This window comes from Bos javanicus, chromosome 29, assembly GCF_032452875.1.
Source record: "Bos javanicus breed banteng chromosome 29, ARS-OSU_banteng_1.0, whole genome shotgun sequence".
Lineage (NCBI taxonomy): Eukaryota > Metazoa > Chordata > Mammalia > Artiodactyla > Bovidae > Bos > Bos javanicus.
Window position 1 is genome coordinate 28,008,348 of NC_083896.1, and position 18,342 is coordinate 28,026,689.

The 18,342-nt window shown below is 39.6% G+C and overlaps 1 protein-coding gene and 1 pseudogene across 1 annotated transcript; both read right to left on the minus strand.

The window, feature by feature from the left end:
* Window positions 1–3,066: 3,066 nt before the first annotated feature.
* Window positions 3,067–3,814, minus strand: LOC133240973 (olfactory receptor 8B3-like; annotated as a pseudogene).
* Window positions 3,815–16,454: 12,640 nt separating this feature from the next.
* Window positions 16,455–17,414, minus strand: LOC133241151 (olfactory receptor 8B3-like). The gene has a single exon (XM_061406273.1). The coding sequence runs from the start codon at window positions 17,382–17,384 to the stop codon at window positions 16,455–16,457; it is 930 nt and encodes a 309-aa protein (XP_061262257.1). The 5' UTR covers window positions 17,385–17,414.
* Between the last annotated feature and the right edge of the window lie 928 nt (window positions 17,415–18,342).

Below are 18,342 nucleotides of genomic sequence, written 5' to 3' on the forward strand. Positions count from 1 at the left end.
GTGGTACATATACGCAATGGAGTATTACTCAGCCATTAAAAAGAATACATTTGAATCAGTTCTAATGAGATGGATGAAACTGGAACCTATTATACAGAGTGAAGTATGCTTCTTACTTTACAAAAGTCCTAGTCTTTAATGTCTGGCTCCAAGAAGAAAAACAGGATGGGCAGGGAAAGGGTACAGGCCTTTAAATTCCCTGGAAGTCACTTCAGCTGGATTAGGAGGGGATTACAGCCAGAGTTGGGAGATGCACCAAAAGTGGCTGCTCCCCCTGTGTCTGCAGGTCTGGTTCAGAAGCAGCAATCAGTAATCAGAGCACAGACACTGGATATTGGAGGGGAAAGGTCCTACTATCTGACCTTTGGTTCCATAAGCTTTGTCGAAGCCTCTCCCGGATATGTGCATGCCTGACATCCATGGAAAATATTTACATTAACCCTTGACACATCATACTGAGGCTTTTATAGGTTGCATTTTTGCCTTTAAAAAATTAAAAATGCAACACCTTTTCTAGTATACACAGTGCAAAAATATGTGTATCCACCAAGTACTTCTTTCAAGATGTCATTATACTGCCAGTTGCACTTTGAAGTTGAGTAATTTAAAATCTGTATGGAAGTAGCACATGAAGCTCCACAAAAAAAACTGTCAAAAATCAAATAACTTAAGCTGATAGCTTATTCAGAGAAACACTGTGAGCTCAATAATACTTCTAGGGCCTTATTGAAAGGAGAGCAGAGTCATAGGTAGGGGCTTTGAAATCCATCAATTTACTCTCTAAATTCCTTCTTCCTAACTTGAATTTCAAATGCTCTTAATTATTTTATCACCTGTAGCTGCCCTCTTTCTCCCTGGTTCCAAATGTGGCCACAGCTTTTTCACCATCATTTCCAATGCCCTATTACCTTACAGTCATGTACATTATAACTTTATCAAAGGTTTATATACTGTGAAATACATATACAGTCCAGCATCCAAGAATACAATATCAGAATAAAATCTGTTTCCTAAGCTTTATGACCACTTCCCACACAGCGACTTCTTATTTCCTGGCCATGTGTCTTGTAGAGGTCCGTCTTCATGACATAATTCTGGACTCCTTCCTTTACCACATCCTGTTCTCTTAAAAAAAAAAAAAAATTCAAACACCTGAAATTCAATTTTCTTAATTTTAGACACACACAAAACGGCCTCCTATTTGAATCCATCATTTCATCAATGTGAGTGCTAAGTCATTTAGTTGTGTCTGACTTTGTGACCCTATGGACTGTAGCCTTCCAGGCTCCTCTGTCCATGGGATTCTCCAGGTAAGAACACTGAAGTGGGAGTGCCGTGCCCTCCTCCAGGGAATCATCCAGACCCAGAGATCAAACCCACATCTCTTACGTCTCCTGCATTGGCAGGCAGTTTCCTCATCATAGCACCACCTGGGAAGCCCCATCTCACCAAAATACTAGTCCTAAAACCTTCCTTTTCCACCCAAAGAAAACCGTGAAACGCTTTGCCTAAATATACAAACAACAAAAAAGCAGCATGCACCATGAGAGAAATTCATACATCCCCTGGAATAAACAACAGCTAAGCTTCAAGTTAAAAATATCTTCTCATTAATGATCATACTGAAACAAATAGAATAGAATGAAGTAGATGTAAGTAGACTACACAAGTAGCAGACTTGAAATTAGAAGGCTAACTGTTTAGTCTAGATTTTTAATTAATTAATTAATTTTTTAAAATTTTTACAATATTGTATTGGTTTTACCAAACATCAACATGCATCTGCCACAGGTGTACACGTGTTCCCCATCCTGAACCCCCCTCCCACCTCCCTCCCCATACCATACCTCTGGGTCATCCCCGTGCACCAGCCCCAAGCTTCCTGTATCCTGCATCGAACCTGGACTGGCGATTCGTTTCTTATATGATATTATACATGTTTTAATGCCATTCTCCCAAATCATCCCACCCTCTCCCTCTCCCCCAGAGTCCAAAAGACTGTTCTATACATCTGTGTCTCTTTTGCTGTCTCGCATACAGGGTTGTCGTTACCATCTTTCTAAATTCCATATATATGCGTTAGTATACTGTATTGGTGTTTTTCTTTCTGGCTTACTTCACTCTGTATAATAGGCTCCAGTGTCATCCACCTCATTAGAACTGATTCAAATGTATTCTTTTTAATGGCTGAGTAATACTCCATTGTGTATATGTACCACAGCTTTCTTATCCATTCATCTGCTGATGGACGTCTAGGTTGCTTCCATGTCCTGGCTATTATAAACAGTGCTGCGATGAACATTGGGGTACACATGTCTCTTTTAATTCTGGTTTCCTCGGTGTGTATGCCCAGAAGTGGGATTGCTTTGTGAACTTGTGACGTTTAATCATTAGCCACTCAGAGTTTCATTTTACTTTCAATGAAAAAAATATATTTAGATGATCTGTCATTTGCTGAGTTCATTGTACAAAGGTAAAGAGTACACTCCAGCCCAAAGAAGTTTGATGTAAAATACTTACCAGATACAAAATAAATTACAGTCAAAGCCTTTATGGAAACCTAAATCTCTGACATTTAAAGGAGACATACTCTTCCAGGTCAGAAAATGGAAAGATGGGTGTAGAAACAGAATATTTTCTCCTAACAGCAGGTGGCAGATAAACACAACTCCAGTGAAACAATGTTACTTTAGTCTTATCTAGCTGATTTTCATCATTGGTCTGTCATTATATCAGAGGTGTCTCAAATTTGATCACTTGGGGACCATTTTCCTTTTCAGTAAAAACTGAAAGTGTGAAATGACAATAAAAATAACAGAGATACTACATTTTTAATTTAAAATTACTAGTAAGAAGGAAAACTGCAGCAGATCTCATGCAAATGATTAGGGGGAAAGAAGCAACAGACAGAAAAACCAGAAATAAATTATTGAGGGAAGGCTCAAATATTCTTTAATTCATGTTTTTTAAAAAAGAGAGAAATAAGATTCTAACTATAAATATTTAAATAAACACACAGAATCTCTTTGTCCCATAACTACATGCACAGAGAGACAATGTTTCTGATCAAAACTTCACCATCCTCAGGGTTTCTCTCAGAGCAAGTTTAACATCTTTGTTCCTTAAGCTGTAAATTAAGGGGTTCACCATGGGAACCACACTGGTGTAAAAGACAGAAGAGACTTTTCCCTTATTCATGGGCATAGAAGATGGTTTGAGTACACAAATGCACTTGATCCAAAGAACAAAGAAACAGCAAAGATGTGGGAACCGCGGGTGCTGAAGGCTTTAGACCTGCCTTCTGTGGACTTGATGTGAGGGATATTGGAGAGAATGAGGCCATAAGAAACAGGATGGTGAGACTGCACACAATGATATTGATTCCTGACACGATGATAATTTCCAGCTCAAGGATGCAGGTACTTGTGCAGGAGAGATGGAGCAGAGGGCAGGTGTCATACAAATAATCACTGATGGTGTTTGCATCACAGAAGGTCAGACTCAGCACGTATCCAGTGTGAACCATGGCACCAGAAAATGCCATCAAGTAGGAACCAAGCATAAGGCTGGAACACACTTTAGGGGACATGGCAATGTTTACAACAGTAGGTTACAGGTGGCCACATGGTCATCATAGGCCATTGATGTCAGCACATAGCATTCAGAAATACCAAAAAGTGAAGAAATAAAGCTGGGCCATGCATCCCATGTAGGAGATAATCTTCTTTGATATGATGTTGATCAGCATTTTAGGTGTAAAAACAGAATAATAACAGAGATCTATGAAGGACAAATTAAAGAGGAAAAAGAGCATAGGGACGTGCAGATGTGAACTCAGCCCAATTAGGATGATCAAGCTCAAATTTCCCATCACAGTGACCATATATGCTATGCTAAGTCACTTCAGTCGTGTCCGACTCTGTGAGACCCCATAGACGGCAGCCCACCAGGCTTCCCCATCCCTGGGATTCTCCAGGCAAGAACACTGGAGTGGGTTCCCATTTCCTTCTCCAATGCATGAAAGTGAAAAGTGAAAGTGAAGTCGGTCAGTCGTGTCCGACTCTTAGCAACCCCATGGACTGCAGCCTAACAGGTTCTTCTGTCCATGGGATTTTCCAGGCAAGAGTACTGGAGTCGGGTGCCATATACATTACCAGGAACAGGAAAAACAGGGGGAGCTGAAGAACGGATTGGTCTGTTAATCCCACTAAAATGAACTGAATCGTGAAAGTCATTCCCTGGAGCCATTCTTCTCTAAAGGGATCTGCGAAAACAGGGGAGAAGGCTTACATAGAGAAAAAAGAGTATTTCTCACATCTCCTCACATAAAGTGATGTATGCTCTGGGATGGCCCAAATGGAACCCATAGAATTTACTTACCATTACTATGGAAATGAGTGGCATAAATTTCCCTTATAAATGCTTTACAAACTAAGTAGCAAAAAGCATCAAATTTTAGCCTTTTATACAAAAAGATAATGGTGACTCAGGGGAAAAGAATCCGCCTGCAATGCAAGAGACACAGGAGAGGCAGGTTTGATCCATGTGTTGGGAAGATCCCTTGGAGAAGGGAATGGTGACCCACTCCAGTATTCTTGCCTGTGGAAAATCCTATGGACAGAAGAGTCTGGCAGGCAACTGTCCATAGAGCCGCAGAGAGTCAAAAACGACTGAGAAACTGAACAACAAAGGAAAACAAGTGTGAACCAGGACACGTTTCCCTTCTCTCATCTCACCATTATTTCATTCACTTGGACCCTCTCCTCACCTCTCCTCTTCTTTTGGCAGCAACCCCAAAAGCCTGGTTTTTGCCTCTAGTGTACATGAGACTATACAGGGTAGGAATCAAGAATATTGCTTCCAATTAATTTTTTTTAAAAAGGCAAGAGGAACTAAAGTCTAGGAGAGCTTAAGCTATTCCATATCAGTTCAGTCTGTCAGTCATGTCTGACTCTTTGTGACCCCATGGACTGCAGCACGCCAGGCTTCCCTGTCCATCACCAACTCCCAGAATTTACTCAAACTCATGCCCATCGAGTTGGTGATGCCATCCAGCCAACTCATCCTCTGTCCTCCCCTTCTACTCCCACCTTCAATCTTCCCCAGCATCAGGGTCTTTTCCAATAAGTCAGTTCTTCTCATCAGATGTCCAAATGTATTGTCCAAAGTATTGAAGTTTCAGCTTCAACCTCAGTCCTTCCATATATCACAGAGTAAAGGCTTAAAAGTAGAAGAAAGAGAGTTTCATCCACGTAGAGGGAACTTACTAAGAAACTGCATCTCTTGTGTCTGTAAATGATTCTAAACATTCCCTGCTCTTCCCTCAAGAAGATTTCTCTGCAAGATTCAGTTGAATCTCTGGACTGCACAAATAAGAACTGAACTGTCATATCTTAGGTTTTCAGTCTCCATCTCAAACAAGGAAAACACAAATATAAATGGAATTCAGAAACTTACCCTCTTAAGGCAGAATATCCCAGGGCTTTCTTTTTGTTTTTATTCAATGGTCCTGGAAGGGCAATTTCAGATTCTGAGGATTTGGTTCATTGATTCAAAGAAAATGCCATCTGTGACTAATTTTTTATGTGCCCTAGAATTCTTTCAGAATTAGAGATCATAATTTTGATATGATTTTCAGTCCTATCAAGCAGCAAAAAATAAATAAATGGTCACTATTATTATCACTTTGGCCACATAGGAAGTCAGTTCAGCTCAGTTCAGTCATTCAGTTGTGTCTGACTCCTTGTGACCCCATGGACAACAGCACGCCAGGCTTCCCTGTCCATCACCAACTCCCAGAGCTTACTCAGACTTACGTCCAACAAATTGGTGATGCCATCCAACCAGCTCAACCTCTGTTGTCCCCTTCTCCTCCCATCTTCAATCTTTCCCAGCATCACGGTCTTTGCCAATGAGTCAGCTCTTCACATCAGGTGGCCAAAGTATTGGAGTTTCAGCTTCAGCATCAGTCCCTCCAATGAATATTCAGGACTGATTTCCTTTAGGATGGACTGGTTGGATCTCCTTGCAGTCCAAGGGACTCTCAAGAGTCTTCTCCAACACCGCAGTTCAAAAGCATCAATTCTTTGGCACTCAGCTTTCTTTAGAGTCCAGCTCTCATGTCCATACATGACTACAGGAAAAACCATAGATTTGACTAGATGGACCTCTGTTCGCAAAGTATTGTCTTTGCTTTTCAATATGCTGTCTAGTTTGGTCATAGCTTTTCCTCTCAGAAGCAAGCGTCTTTTGATTTTATGGCTGCAGTCACCATCTGCAGTGATTTTGGAGTCCCCCAAAATAAAGTCTGTCACTGTTTCCATTGTTTCCCCATCTATTTGCCATGAAGTGATGGGACCAGATGCATGATCTTAGTTTTCTGAATGTTGAGCTTTAAGCCAACATTTTCACTCTCAATTTTCACTTTCATCAACAGGCTCTTTAGTTCTTCTTCTCTTTATGCCATAAATGTGGTGTCATCTGAATTTCTGAGGTTATTGAAGTCACAGAGGATTTAATGAGAATGTGATGCTATAATGTACTCCAATATAGATATGGCAACTTGTTCCATCTATTCCCCAGGGAACAGTTTCTATGTGTAATAGGGAACTAAGGGGATTGTATATATAATCTGTCTTTAGTTTCTTATAGACTCAATACTTCACTCAAGTTTTCCCTTTGCTGTAGGGATTGTTCATCCTCCAAGGAATAGCCAAAATTAGTGACCATTTCCCATTAGCAAGATGGCAGAAGAGCAAGCCCTACAATCTCCTTCCCTGCATGAACACACCGATTCAAACAATTTATGTACAGATTCCCTCTGTAAAAAATCCAAAACTTAGTTAAAAGTTTCCTGCACACACTTCAAGCATGACACAATTCATGTCAAGAAAATGCAGGGTACATCTTGCCGTGTGCCTATGGTGATCCAAAACCATATGATTGAAACCAAATCCCCCAGTTCATAGATTCTCCCTGGGGAGAGAAAGAGATGCACAATATATCCAAAGCTCCAACTTTCCTAGGGGCCATCCAGAACACTGGCCTCTGTATAGTCTATGTGAGAAAGCTGAAGGGATATGGCATATGGCATAATTTAGCTGCCTGAGTTTAGAGAGAAGAGACACAGCAGTTTGAGCTGCTGCTGCTGCTGCTGCTAAGTCACTTCTGTCGTGTCCGACTCTGTGCTACCCCAGAGACGGCAGCCCACCAGGCTCCCCCATCCCTGGGATTCTCCAGGCAAGAACACTGGAGTGGGTTGCCATTTCCTTCTCCAATGCATGAAAGTGAAAAGTGAAAGTGAAGTCGCTCAGTAGTGTCCAACTCTTCACGACCCCATGGACTGCACCCTACCAGGTTCCTCCATCCGTGGGATTCTTCAGGCAAGAGTACTGGAGTGGGTTGCCATTGCCTTCTCAAGTTTGAGCTAAAATTCACTGTAGCCACATTGGCTTAACATAGCTAGTAGTAGAAAATAGTTTTCCTACACCTTCTCTTTGGTAAAGGAAAAGGTACACTGTTCAACCAATGACCCAGTTGATTTGAGCTGCCAGAGGAAATGACTAATCTCCTGTGTTAAGGGTCTATGGGATCCTGACATTCACCAGAGGCCTGGAGCTACTAAAAACAAATAAGTGGGTTATACTATCACAAGATTGAGAGGTCTGCTTTCTCTAGCCAAGTTTATTGAGAGGGTCAGCTCCTTTATAATGCTCATTTTAGTTCAGTTTACTCACTCAGTCGCGTCCAACTCTTTGCAACTCCATGAATTGCAGCATTTCAGGCCTCCCTGTCCATCACCAAGTACCAGAGTTTACCCAAACTCATGTCCATTGAGTCGGTGATGCCATACAACCATCTCATCCTCTGTTGTCCCCTCTCCTCCTCCCCTCAATATTCCCAGCATCAGGGTCTTTTCAAATGAGTCTGCTCTTCGCATCAGGTGGCCAAAGTATTGGAATTTCAGCTTCATCATCAGTCCTTCGGATGAACACCCAGGACTGATCTCCTTTAGGATGGACTGGTTGGATCTCCTTGCAGTCCAAGGGACTCTCAAGAGTCTTCTCCAACACCACAGTTCAAAAGCATCAATTTTTTAGTGCTCAGCTTTCTTTATAGTCCAACTCTCACATCCATATATGACTAATGGAAAAACCATAGCCTTGACTAGACAGACCTTTGTTGACAAAGTAATGTCTCTGCTTTTTAATATATTATCTAGGTTGGTCATACCTTTCCTTCCAAGGAGGAAGTGTCTTTTAATTTCATGGCTGCAATCACCTTCTGCAGTGATTCTGGAGCCCCAAAAATAAAGTCAGCCACTGTTTCCACTGTTTCCCCATCTATTTGCCATGAAGTGATGGGACCGGATGCCATGATCCTAGTTTTCTGAATGTTGAGCCTCAAGCCAACTTTTTCACTCTCCTCTTTCACTTTCATCAAGAGGTTCTTTAGTTCTTCACTTTCTGCCATAAGGGTGGTGTCATATGCATACCATGTTATTGATATTTTTCCTGGCAATCCTGATTCCAGCTTGTGCCTCTTCAGCCCAGCATTTCTCATGATGTACTTTGCATATAAGTTAAATAATCAGGGTGACAATATACAGCTTTGACGTACTCCTTTTCCTATTTCAAACCAGTCTGTTGTTCCATGTTCAGTTCTAACTGTTGCTTCCTTACCTGCATACAGGTTTCTCAAGAGGCAGGTCAGGGGGTCTGGTATTCCCATCTCTTGAAGAATTTTCCACACTTTATTGTGATCCACACAGTCAAAGGCTTTCGCATAATCAATAAAGCAGAAATAGATGTTTTTCTGGAACTCTCTTGCTTTTTTGATGATCCAGCGGATGTTGGCAATTTGATCTCTAGTTCCTCTGCCTTTTGTAAAACCAGCTTGAACATCAGGAAGTTCACGGTTCATGTATTGCTGAAGCCTGACTTGGAGAATTTTGAGCATTACTTTACTAGCATGTGAGATGAGTGCAATTGTGCGGTAGTTTGAGCATTCTTTGGCATCGCCTTTCTTTGGGACTGGAATGAAAACTGACCTTTCCCAGTCCTGTGGCCACTGCTGAGTTTTCCAAATTTGCTGGCACATTGAGTGCAGCACTTTAACAGCATCATCTTTCAGGATTTGAAACAGCTCAACTGGAATTCCATCACCTCCACTAGCTTTGTTCGTAGTGATGCTTTCTAAGGCCCACTTGCCTTCACATTCCAGGATGTCTGGCTCTAGGTCAGTGATCACACCACCGTGATTATCTGGGTTGGGAAGATCTTGTGCGACCTCTTCTTAATATCTTCTGCTTCTATTAGGTCCATACCATTTCTGTCCTTTATTGTGCCCATCTTTGCATGAAATGTTCCCTTGGTATCTCTAATTTTCTTGAAGAGATCTCTAGTCTTTCCCATTCTGTTGTTTTCCTCTATTTCTTTGTGTTGATCGCTGAGGAAGTCTTTCTTATCTCTCTTTGTGGCTAGTTCATGAGAATTAAAGTAGTTTTCTATTTTTGTCTACATGCAGACATGAATGCACAAAGACAAGGAAACATGAAGAAAAGAGCAATTACATTTAAAAAAAGACCGTTTCCAAGAAAGTGATCCTAAAAGTGGCCCTACTGAAATGGAGATACATGATTTACCAGACAGAGAATCTCTTTAACTATCATAAAGATGGTCAAGGTAGTTGAGGAACAACACATGAACAAAGTGGCTATTTTATTCTTTGAAGAGTACCAAACAGAAATCATGAAGCCAAAACACAATAATTGAACTGAAAAATTCACTAGGTCAAAATAGCAGACTAAACAAATATAAGAACGAGTTACAGAGTTTGAAAAAAGGATATCTGAAATAATTTAGTAAGTGGAACAAAAAGAAAAAAGAGTGAAAAGTTGTACCAAAAGTCTAAGATTTATGGGAAGTACTAATATCACATGGGCCACATATGCATTCCGTGGATCACCAAAGGAGAAAATGCAAGTGATGATCTAAAAGATTTCTCAAAGAAAAACTGGCTGAAAAAATCCTCAAGTCTGTGCAAGCAACTGGACATTCAGAACTAGGAAACAAAGACATCCCAAATAAGATGATCCCAAAGAAATCCACCACAAGGCACATTATAATCAAGTTAACAGAAGTCAAAGAAAGAGCTTTTCTTCAAATATAGTTGATTTACAATATCATGTTAGTTTCAGGTGTACAATATAGAGATTCAATATTTTTATAGATTATACTTCATTTAAATCTTTATGAAAATATTGACTGTATTCTCCATCTATATAATATACCCTTGTTGTGTATTTATTTTATACATACTGTCCTGTATCTTTTAATCCCCTACTCCTGTATTTCCCTTTCCTTTCCTCACTGGTAACCACTACTTTGGTCTCTGTATCTGTGAAAATGTTTCTATTCTGTAATATACATTTTTTTTCTTTTTATATTTCACATATAATTGATGACATATAGAATTGATCTTTGCATTATTTCACTGAACATACTATTCTTTATGGTCAACTACATAATTGCAAACAGCAGAATTTCATTCTTTTTCATGACATATATAAAACTCAGCCATTAAATGTATATGTGTATGTATGTATAATTCATCTGTTAATGGACACTTAGGTGACTGCCACATCTATGCTATTAAAAATAATGCTGCTATGAACACTAGTTTCATGTATTTTTTCATATTATTGTTTTTGTTTTCTTCAGATATATACCAATTGTTGGATCATATAGAAGTTTTATTGTTAGTTTTTGAAAAACCTCTGTAATTTTTTCCATAGTGGTTGCACCCGTTTGCGTTCCCAGGTTTTCTTTTCTCCATATCCTTGCCAATTTTTGTTATTTGTGTTATTACTCATGATAGCCATTCTAACAAGTGTGAGGTGATAATCTCATTATTATTTTGACTTACATTTCTCTGTAGCTCAGCTGGTAAAGAATCTGCCTGTAATGCAGGAGACCCCGGTTCAATTTCTGGGCTGGGAAGATTCCCTGGAGAAGGGATAGTCTACCCATTCCAGTATTCTCGGGCTTCCCTGGTGGCTCAGATGGTAAAGAATCCACCTACAATGTGGGAGACCCGGGTTTGATCCCTGGGTTAGGAAGATCCCCTGGAGGAGGTCATGGCAACCCACTCTAGTATTCTAGCCAGGAGAATCCCCATGGACAGAGGAGCTTGGCGGGCTATAGTCCATGGGTCTCAAAGAGTCGAACATGACTGAGCAAATAAGCACAGCACAGCATTCCATTGTGCACATATACCACATCTTTTTTATAAACTCATTTCTTGATGGCCACTTTGGTTGCTTTGATTTCTTGGCATAATCTCACATTTTTCATTTTTAACCATTCTACTAGCTTATTTAAGTGGTTTGTCAACAGCATTTTCCATATATTTGCCTTTACCAGTGGAATTTTCTCTCCCTATATTTCCTAATGTTCTTTCAGTCTTTTCTTTTTCAATAAAGAAGACATTTTAACATTTCTTATATGGTTGGCTTAATACTTATGAACGCTTCTAGGTTTTGCTTGTTGGAGATGTTTTTATTTCTTCTTCAATGCTGAATGATAGCTTGGCTTGGAAGAGTATCTTAGGCTATAGCTTTTTACTTTCAGCACTTTAAATATATTATGCTACTTCCTCTGGCCTGCAAAGTTTCTTCAGAATAATCAGCTTATAATAGATTTATGTGGATTCCCTCATATGAAATTCCTTATTTTTCTATTGCTACCTTTAATATTCTACTGTGATCTTAAATTTTGCCATTTTAAATATGATATGTATTGGTTTGGTTCTCTTTGGGTTCATCTTATTTGAGACTCTCTGTACTTCCCAAATCTAGATATCTGTTTCCTTCTTCAGGTTCAGCAAGTGTTCAGCCATAATTCCATTAAATACTTTTTTTTTTTTTTTTTTACCACTTTCTTGCTCTCTTCTGCTGCTGGGTCCACTAGAACACAAATGTTAGTCAACTTGATGTGTCACAGAGCTCCCTTAAGCTACTCATATTTTTAAATTTTATTTGCATTTTTTTATTGTTTTAACTGGGCTATTTCCATTATTCTCTCTTTCATATCCACTTAGTCATTATCCTTTATCACTAATCTACTGCTAATTCTCCTCCAGTGTATTTTTCATTTCAGTTATTATATACTTCAGTTAAGATTTTAAAATATATTTTATAGTTCCTTATTAAAGTTTCCATGGTGTTCATCTATTCCTTTCTGCACTTTAGTTAGATATCTCATTATGATTGCTTTGAACTATATCAGGTAAACTATTTGTTTCCTTTCCATTAGAGATTTAATGAGGTTTTTGCTGTTGTTCTTTTGTTTGAAACAAATTCTTCTAACATCTCACTTTGCTTAATTTTCTCTGTCTCTATGACATTAGGTAAAGCAATTACCTATCCCAAGCTTGAAGGTGGTTTCTTGTGTGGGAATGTCCTTATGAAGTCTGTGAATGTCCAATGGCTTTGCTGGGAGAACTGGATCTGAAGTGAGCATGGACTGTGTCTTCTCCTGGAGTGTGATGGCAGCCACTGCATTAGTGGAATGGATGGAGTTGGTGGGAAAAGAGCCAGAGCCGGGGTGAGCAATGGCTTCTCCAGTTTTCAATGGCTGTCACTACCCTATCAGGTCCAGAACTGTAGCCTAAGGAGGTGGTGCAAGAGCCTTGAGAAACTGGGTTTCTCCTACATTTGATGGCAGTCAGTATTTTGGGACAGGACCAAGGCCTGAGAGCTTGGGGCTATATTTCTGTGCTGGTTTTTCCCCAGTGTGCATACTTTGGTTAGCAACTCTTTTTCCCAGTGTGGTTAGTGACTTGTTAGTGACTTTTCCCCACTTTTCCCCCAGTGTGCTCACCTTGAGTAGTGACTTGTTGGTGACTTTCCCCCCTTTTCCCCCAGTGTGCTCACCTTGAGTAGTGACTTGTTGGTGGCTTTTCCCCCCACTTTTCCTCCTTTGTGCTTGCCTTGATTAGTGACTGAGTATTGGTAGAGGAGTTGGTGCCACAGCACAGAGCTGACCCTGCCCTCTCCCAATATGGAAAAGGATGTGCACTTTGGTGATAGTGTTCTCTTCCCTGGACGTAACTTTACTCCTCCTGGAGTGACTGCAGAGATATATGAGTTGACAACGGCTCAGTTGCAGGCTCAGTGTCCAAGTCACCTCCCATCCCTCCAAGTGTGCACACTTTTGTTAGCGATGGTATCCTCCCCTTTAGTGGGCAGCAACCACAGGAGCATGAGAGGCTGGGGCAGGAGCTCAGTTAGGGCTGGGGAAGAGGGGATGCTGGGGTGGTAATTGCCAGCTGGATGGAGTCGCAGGCAGTTTTCAATCTGCTGCCTCCGTGAGCAGGTCTGGCACATGCTCTTCAAGAGCAAGGTCTCAGTTACTTGCAGTACTCAGGTAAATCTCCACTGGTTTTCAAGCCAGAAAGGGGGCTTATTTCCTGTTGTTAAACCCCATGACTGATGTGCCTAAACTCTGGCCCCAAATCCTTGCTCCTCCCAGGGTATTTTGCAGCTTGTGATGTCCCCTTCCTCTTCCCTATCCAGGTGAGAAGTATAGGTCCCATCCATATCATTTCTCTCCCCTTCCTGGCAGACTCCATACAGATCATTCTTTATAACCTTGGTTGTAGAACAGCTGTTCTGCTCTTGCCCAAGTGGATGTCAGCAAGAGTTTCTCTATATGTAGTGGTAATATGTTGTGTTCTTAAGGAGGGGTGAGCTTAGCATCCTACCAACCTGCCATCTAGAACTCCCTCCTCATTTTTGTAGTTTAGATTGTTATAGGCAATCTCCATGCAGAGGATCAGGCTCAGGAGAAAATTTAAATTATTTTCTGGTCTTTCTGAGCATGTATCATTCCAAGTACATGCATGGGGACTTTCTCATTATCTCTATATAGGCGTCTTGCTTTTTTTTTTTTTTAGTATTTTACTGCGTATCATTTTTTAAATTTTTTTATTATTTTTTTTTTACTTTAAAATAGTGTATTCATTTTGCCATACATCAAAGGGGGTTCAGGATTGGGAACACGTGTACACCCATGGCGGATGCATGTTGATGTATGGCTTCTTACCTTTTAAAAGTCCTATCTTTAATGTCTGGCTCAGGAAAGACCAAAAAGAGAAAATAATGATGACAGGGCAAAGTGTGTTGGCCTTTAAATTCCCTGGAAGTCACTTCAGCTGGATTAGGAGCAGCTTGTAGCCACAGTGGAGAGGTGCACCCACAGCAGCTGCTCCCCCTGTGTCTGCACATCTGGTTCAGAAGCAACAATCAGTAATCAGAGTACAGACACTGGATATGGGAGGGGAAAGGTCCTATTTTCCCGACTTGGGTTCCATAAGCTCTAAGGAAGCTTCTCCTGCACATCTGCATGCCTGACATCCATGGAGAAAATATTTAAATTATCCCTTGACACATCACACTGAGGATTTTTAAGGTAGCATTTTTGCCTTTAAAAAAAATTTTTAAAGCAACATCTTTTCCAGTAAAGACAGTGCAAAAATTTGTGTATTCACAAAATATTTCCTTCAAGATGTCGTTATACTGTCAGCTGCACTTTGAAGTTTAGTAATTTAAAATCTGTATGGAAGTACTAGGGGCTTCCCTGGTGGCTGAGACACTAAAGAATCCACCTACGATGCAGGTTTGATCCCTGGGTCAGGAAGAACCTCTGGAGAAGGGAATCGCAACCCACTCCAGCATTCTTGCCTGGAGAATCCCATGAAGAGAGGAGTCTGGTAGGCTATAGTCCATGAAGTTGCAAAGAGTCAGACATGACTGAGCAACTAAGCACACACAAGGAAATATTAATAAATATGAAGGTCCACAAGAACAAAAATGATTTAATTGTTCCCAGGTTCTTCAGCTCTGTTGGTTTAACTGACAAAAATCAAATAACTTAAATTTGTGTCCTATCCAATGAAACACCATTGAGCACCATATTTCTCAGGTCCTATAAAAAGGAAAGCAATGTCATAGGTAGGCTCTTTCATTATCCATCAGTTTACTCTCTAAATTTCTTCTTCCTAACTTGAGTTTCAAATGCCCTTAGTTATTTTATCACCTCTAGCTTCCCTCTTTCTCTCTTGTTCCAACTGTGACCATAGCATTTTCACCATGATTTCCCAATGCACTTCTACTTTATCAAAGTCATGCACATTACAACTTTACCAAAGATTTATGGACCATGAAATACACATACAGTTCTATGTAGAAGGACAGAATTTCAGAATAAAATTTGTTTCCTACATTTCGTGACCACTTTCCACAAACAACCTCTTATTTTTTGGCTGTGCATTGCTGAAGTATGTCCTAATGACATGATTCTGGATTCCTTTCTCACCCATGTCCTGTCCTTTTAATTAAAACAACAACAACAACAAAAACACTTTCAAACACCCCAAATTCAGTTCTCTTAATTTTTCAGAATAAGTAACTCCCTATTTGAGTAAATCATCTCAACAATATACTAGTCCAAAAGGCATTCCTTTCCCACCCAAAGAAAACCATGAAACACTTCGGCTAAACTAAAAAACCACAAAAGCAACACATAGCATGAAGGAAATTCATATACCCCCCTTGAAAAAATAACAGTCAATCTTCAAATTAAAAATATTTTCTCATAGTATGGTCTTAATGAAACAAATAGAATAGACCAAAGTGAAAGTAAGTACAGAAGTCATAGACTTGAAATTAGAAGGCTAACAGTTAAGTCTAGATTTTTTTATGAAGCTGTGACATTAAATCATTAACCATTCTGAACTTCATTTTACCATCTGTGAAATAAATATATTTATATGATCTGACATGTAATAGATTCACTGTAAAAAATAAAAAGAAAACACTTGCCAAAAGCTAGATGCAAATATTTAGAGATGCAAACTGAATTATAATCTAAGCCTTTATAGAAACTTCAATCTCTGGTATTTAAAGGAGGCATAGTCTTCTCAGTCAGCAAATGGAAAGACAAGAGTAAAACAGTATCTAATTCATGCTTCTGACAGCAAGTGGAGGATAAGAACAACTCCAATAGAATAATGTTACAATAGTGCTATTTAGTTCATTTTGATCACTGATCTCTTATTATATCAAAGGTATCTCAAATTTGATCACTTGGAGACCATTTTCTTTTTCTAGTAAAAATTAAAAGTTGAAAATGACAATAAAAAATGACAGATATACTACATATCCCTTTTAAAGTTATCAATAAACAGTAAAAAAAAAAAAGTGAAAAAAGATTGTATGCAAATAGGGAAAAAGAAATCCCAGACTAAAAATTTGGAAATATAGTATGGAGAAAACTCAAATTTTCTTAATCATGTTAAGAGAAAAAATATATAGGAATAAGGCTGAAACTAAAAGCAATTAATCACACAGAATCTCCTTGTCCTGTAACTATATGCATAGACATTATTTCTGATCAAAACTTTCCCATTCTCAAAGTTTTTCTCAGAGCAAGCTTAACATCTTTGTTCCTCAAGCTGTAAATTAAGGGATTCATCATGGGAACCACATTGGTGTAAAAGACAGAGGATATTTTCCCATCATCCACAGACACAGAAGATGGTTTGAGATACATAAATGCACTTGATCCAAAGAACAGAGAAACAGCAATGATGTGGGCACTGCATGTTCTGAAGGATTTGGACCTGCCCTCTGTGGACTTGATGTGGAAGATGTTGGTGAGGATGAAACCATAAGAGACAAAGATGGTGAGACTGGGCACAATGATGTTGATGCCTCCCACAATGAACACTTCCAGTTCAATGATGTGGGTACTTGTGCATGAGAGCTGGAGCAGAGGGTGGATGTCACACAAATAATGGTTGATGGTGTTTGCATCACAGAAGGTCAGTCTCAGCATGCATGTAATAAGGGTCGTGGCATCCAAAACTGCCATCAAGTAGGAACCAAGCATAAGGCTGGAACACACTTTAGGGGACATGGCAACGTTATAAAATAATGGGTTACAGGTGGCCACATAGCGATCATAGGCCATTGATGTCAGCACATAACATTCGGAAATACCAAAAAAACTGAAAAAGTAAAGCTGGGTCATGCACCCTATGTAAGAAATAATCTTTTTCTTTGATATGATGTTAATCAGCATTTTGGGTGTAAACACAGAAGAATAACAGAGATCTATGAAGGACAAGTTAAAGAGGAAAAAGTACATGGGGGTGTGTAGGTGTGAACTCAGCCCAATAAGGATGATCAAGCTCAAATTTCCCATCACAGTGACCATATACATTACTAGAAACAGGAAGAAGAGGGGAAGCTGGAGATCTGATTGGTCTCTTAATCCCATCAAAATAAACTGAGTCATGAAAGAGCCATTCCCCAGAGCCATTCTTCCCTAAAGGAATCTGAGAGCATAGGAGAAAAGGGTCACATAGAGGAAAAACAGGGTTTTGCATAACATCTCCTATACAAGATAGTGTATGTGCTGGGATGACTATGAGTACCCTATCTTGCACTCATGGAACTTCCTTATCGTTATCATGGAAATGAGTTTCAGTTATCATGGAAAAAAGTTTCCCCTATAAACTTTTTAAACTAAGTAGCAAAAACCATTAAAAGTTAGCCTATGGAGTGAAGGGAACTACATATGCAAAGATAAGTATTAGAAAAAAATTGAAGGATTATGAAAAAGAATTTTGAATACGAACAGAATTTTTATTGCCTCTTCTCACAATTTCTTCATTCACTTGACCTTCCCCTCACCAGTAAATTTAGAGGCAGTAATCCCAAAAGCCTAATGCTCATCTGCAATGCAGATAAGACTTTACAGGGTAGGAACCAAGAAGATTATCTCTACATTAAAAAAAAAAGGCGGTGGTGGGGGGAGTGGACCACAGTCTAAGAGAGGTTAAGTTAATTCACCATGTCACAAAGTAAAACTTATAAATCTAGAAGAATGAATGTTCCATCCATGGAGAGGGAACTTAATGAGAAACTGCATCACCTGTGTCCCTTAGTAATTCTAACATTCCCTGCTCTCTCTTCAAACAGATTTTCCGGCAAGATTCAGCTGAATCTCAGGACAGCAAAAACAGGAAATGAACTGTCATATCAGAGGTCCTCGTTCTCCACCTCCAACAAAGGAAACATGAATATAAATGGAGTTCAGAAACTCACACTCTTTTAAGCCAGAATATCCCCAGGGTTTCTTCTGATTGTTTTTAATCCCCCTGGTCCTTGAAGGGTAATTTCAGGTTCTGAGGCTTTGATTTCTTTGATTCTAACAAAATGTCACCTGTAATTAATTTCTGATATGCCCTCAAAAGCTTTCCTGAACTACAGATCAT

What these genes read in the sequence shown, in the direction of transcription:
- LOC133241151 (XM_061406273.1), bottom strand. Translation starts at nt 17,384, where the DNA reads ATGGCTCTGGGGAATGGCTCTTTCATGACTCAGTTTATTTTGATGGGA.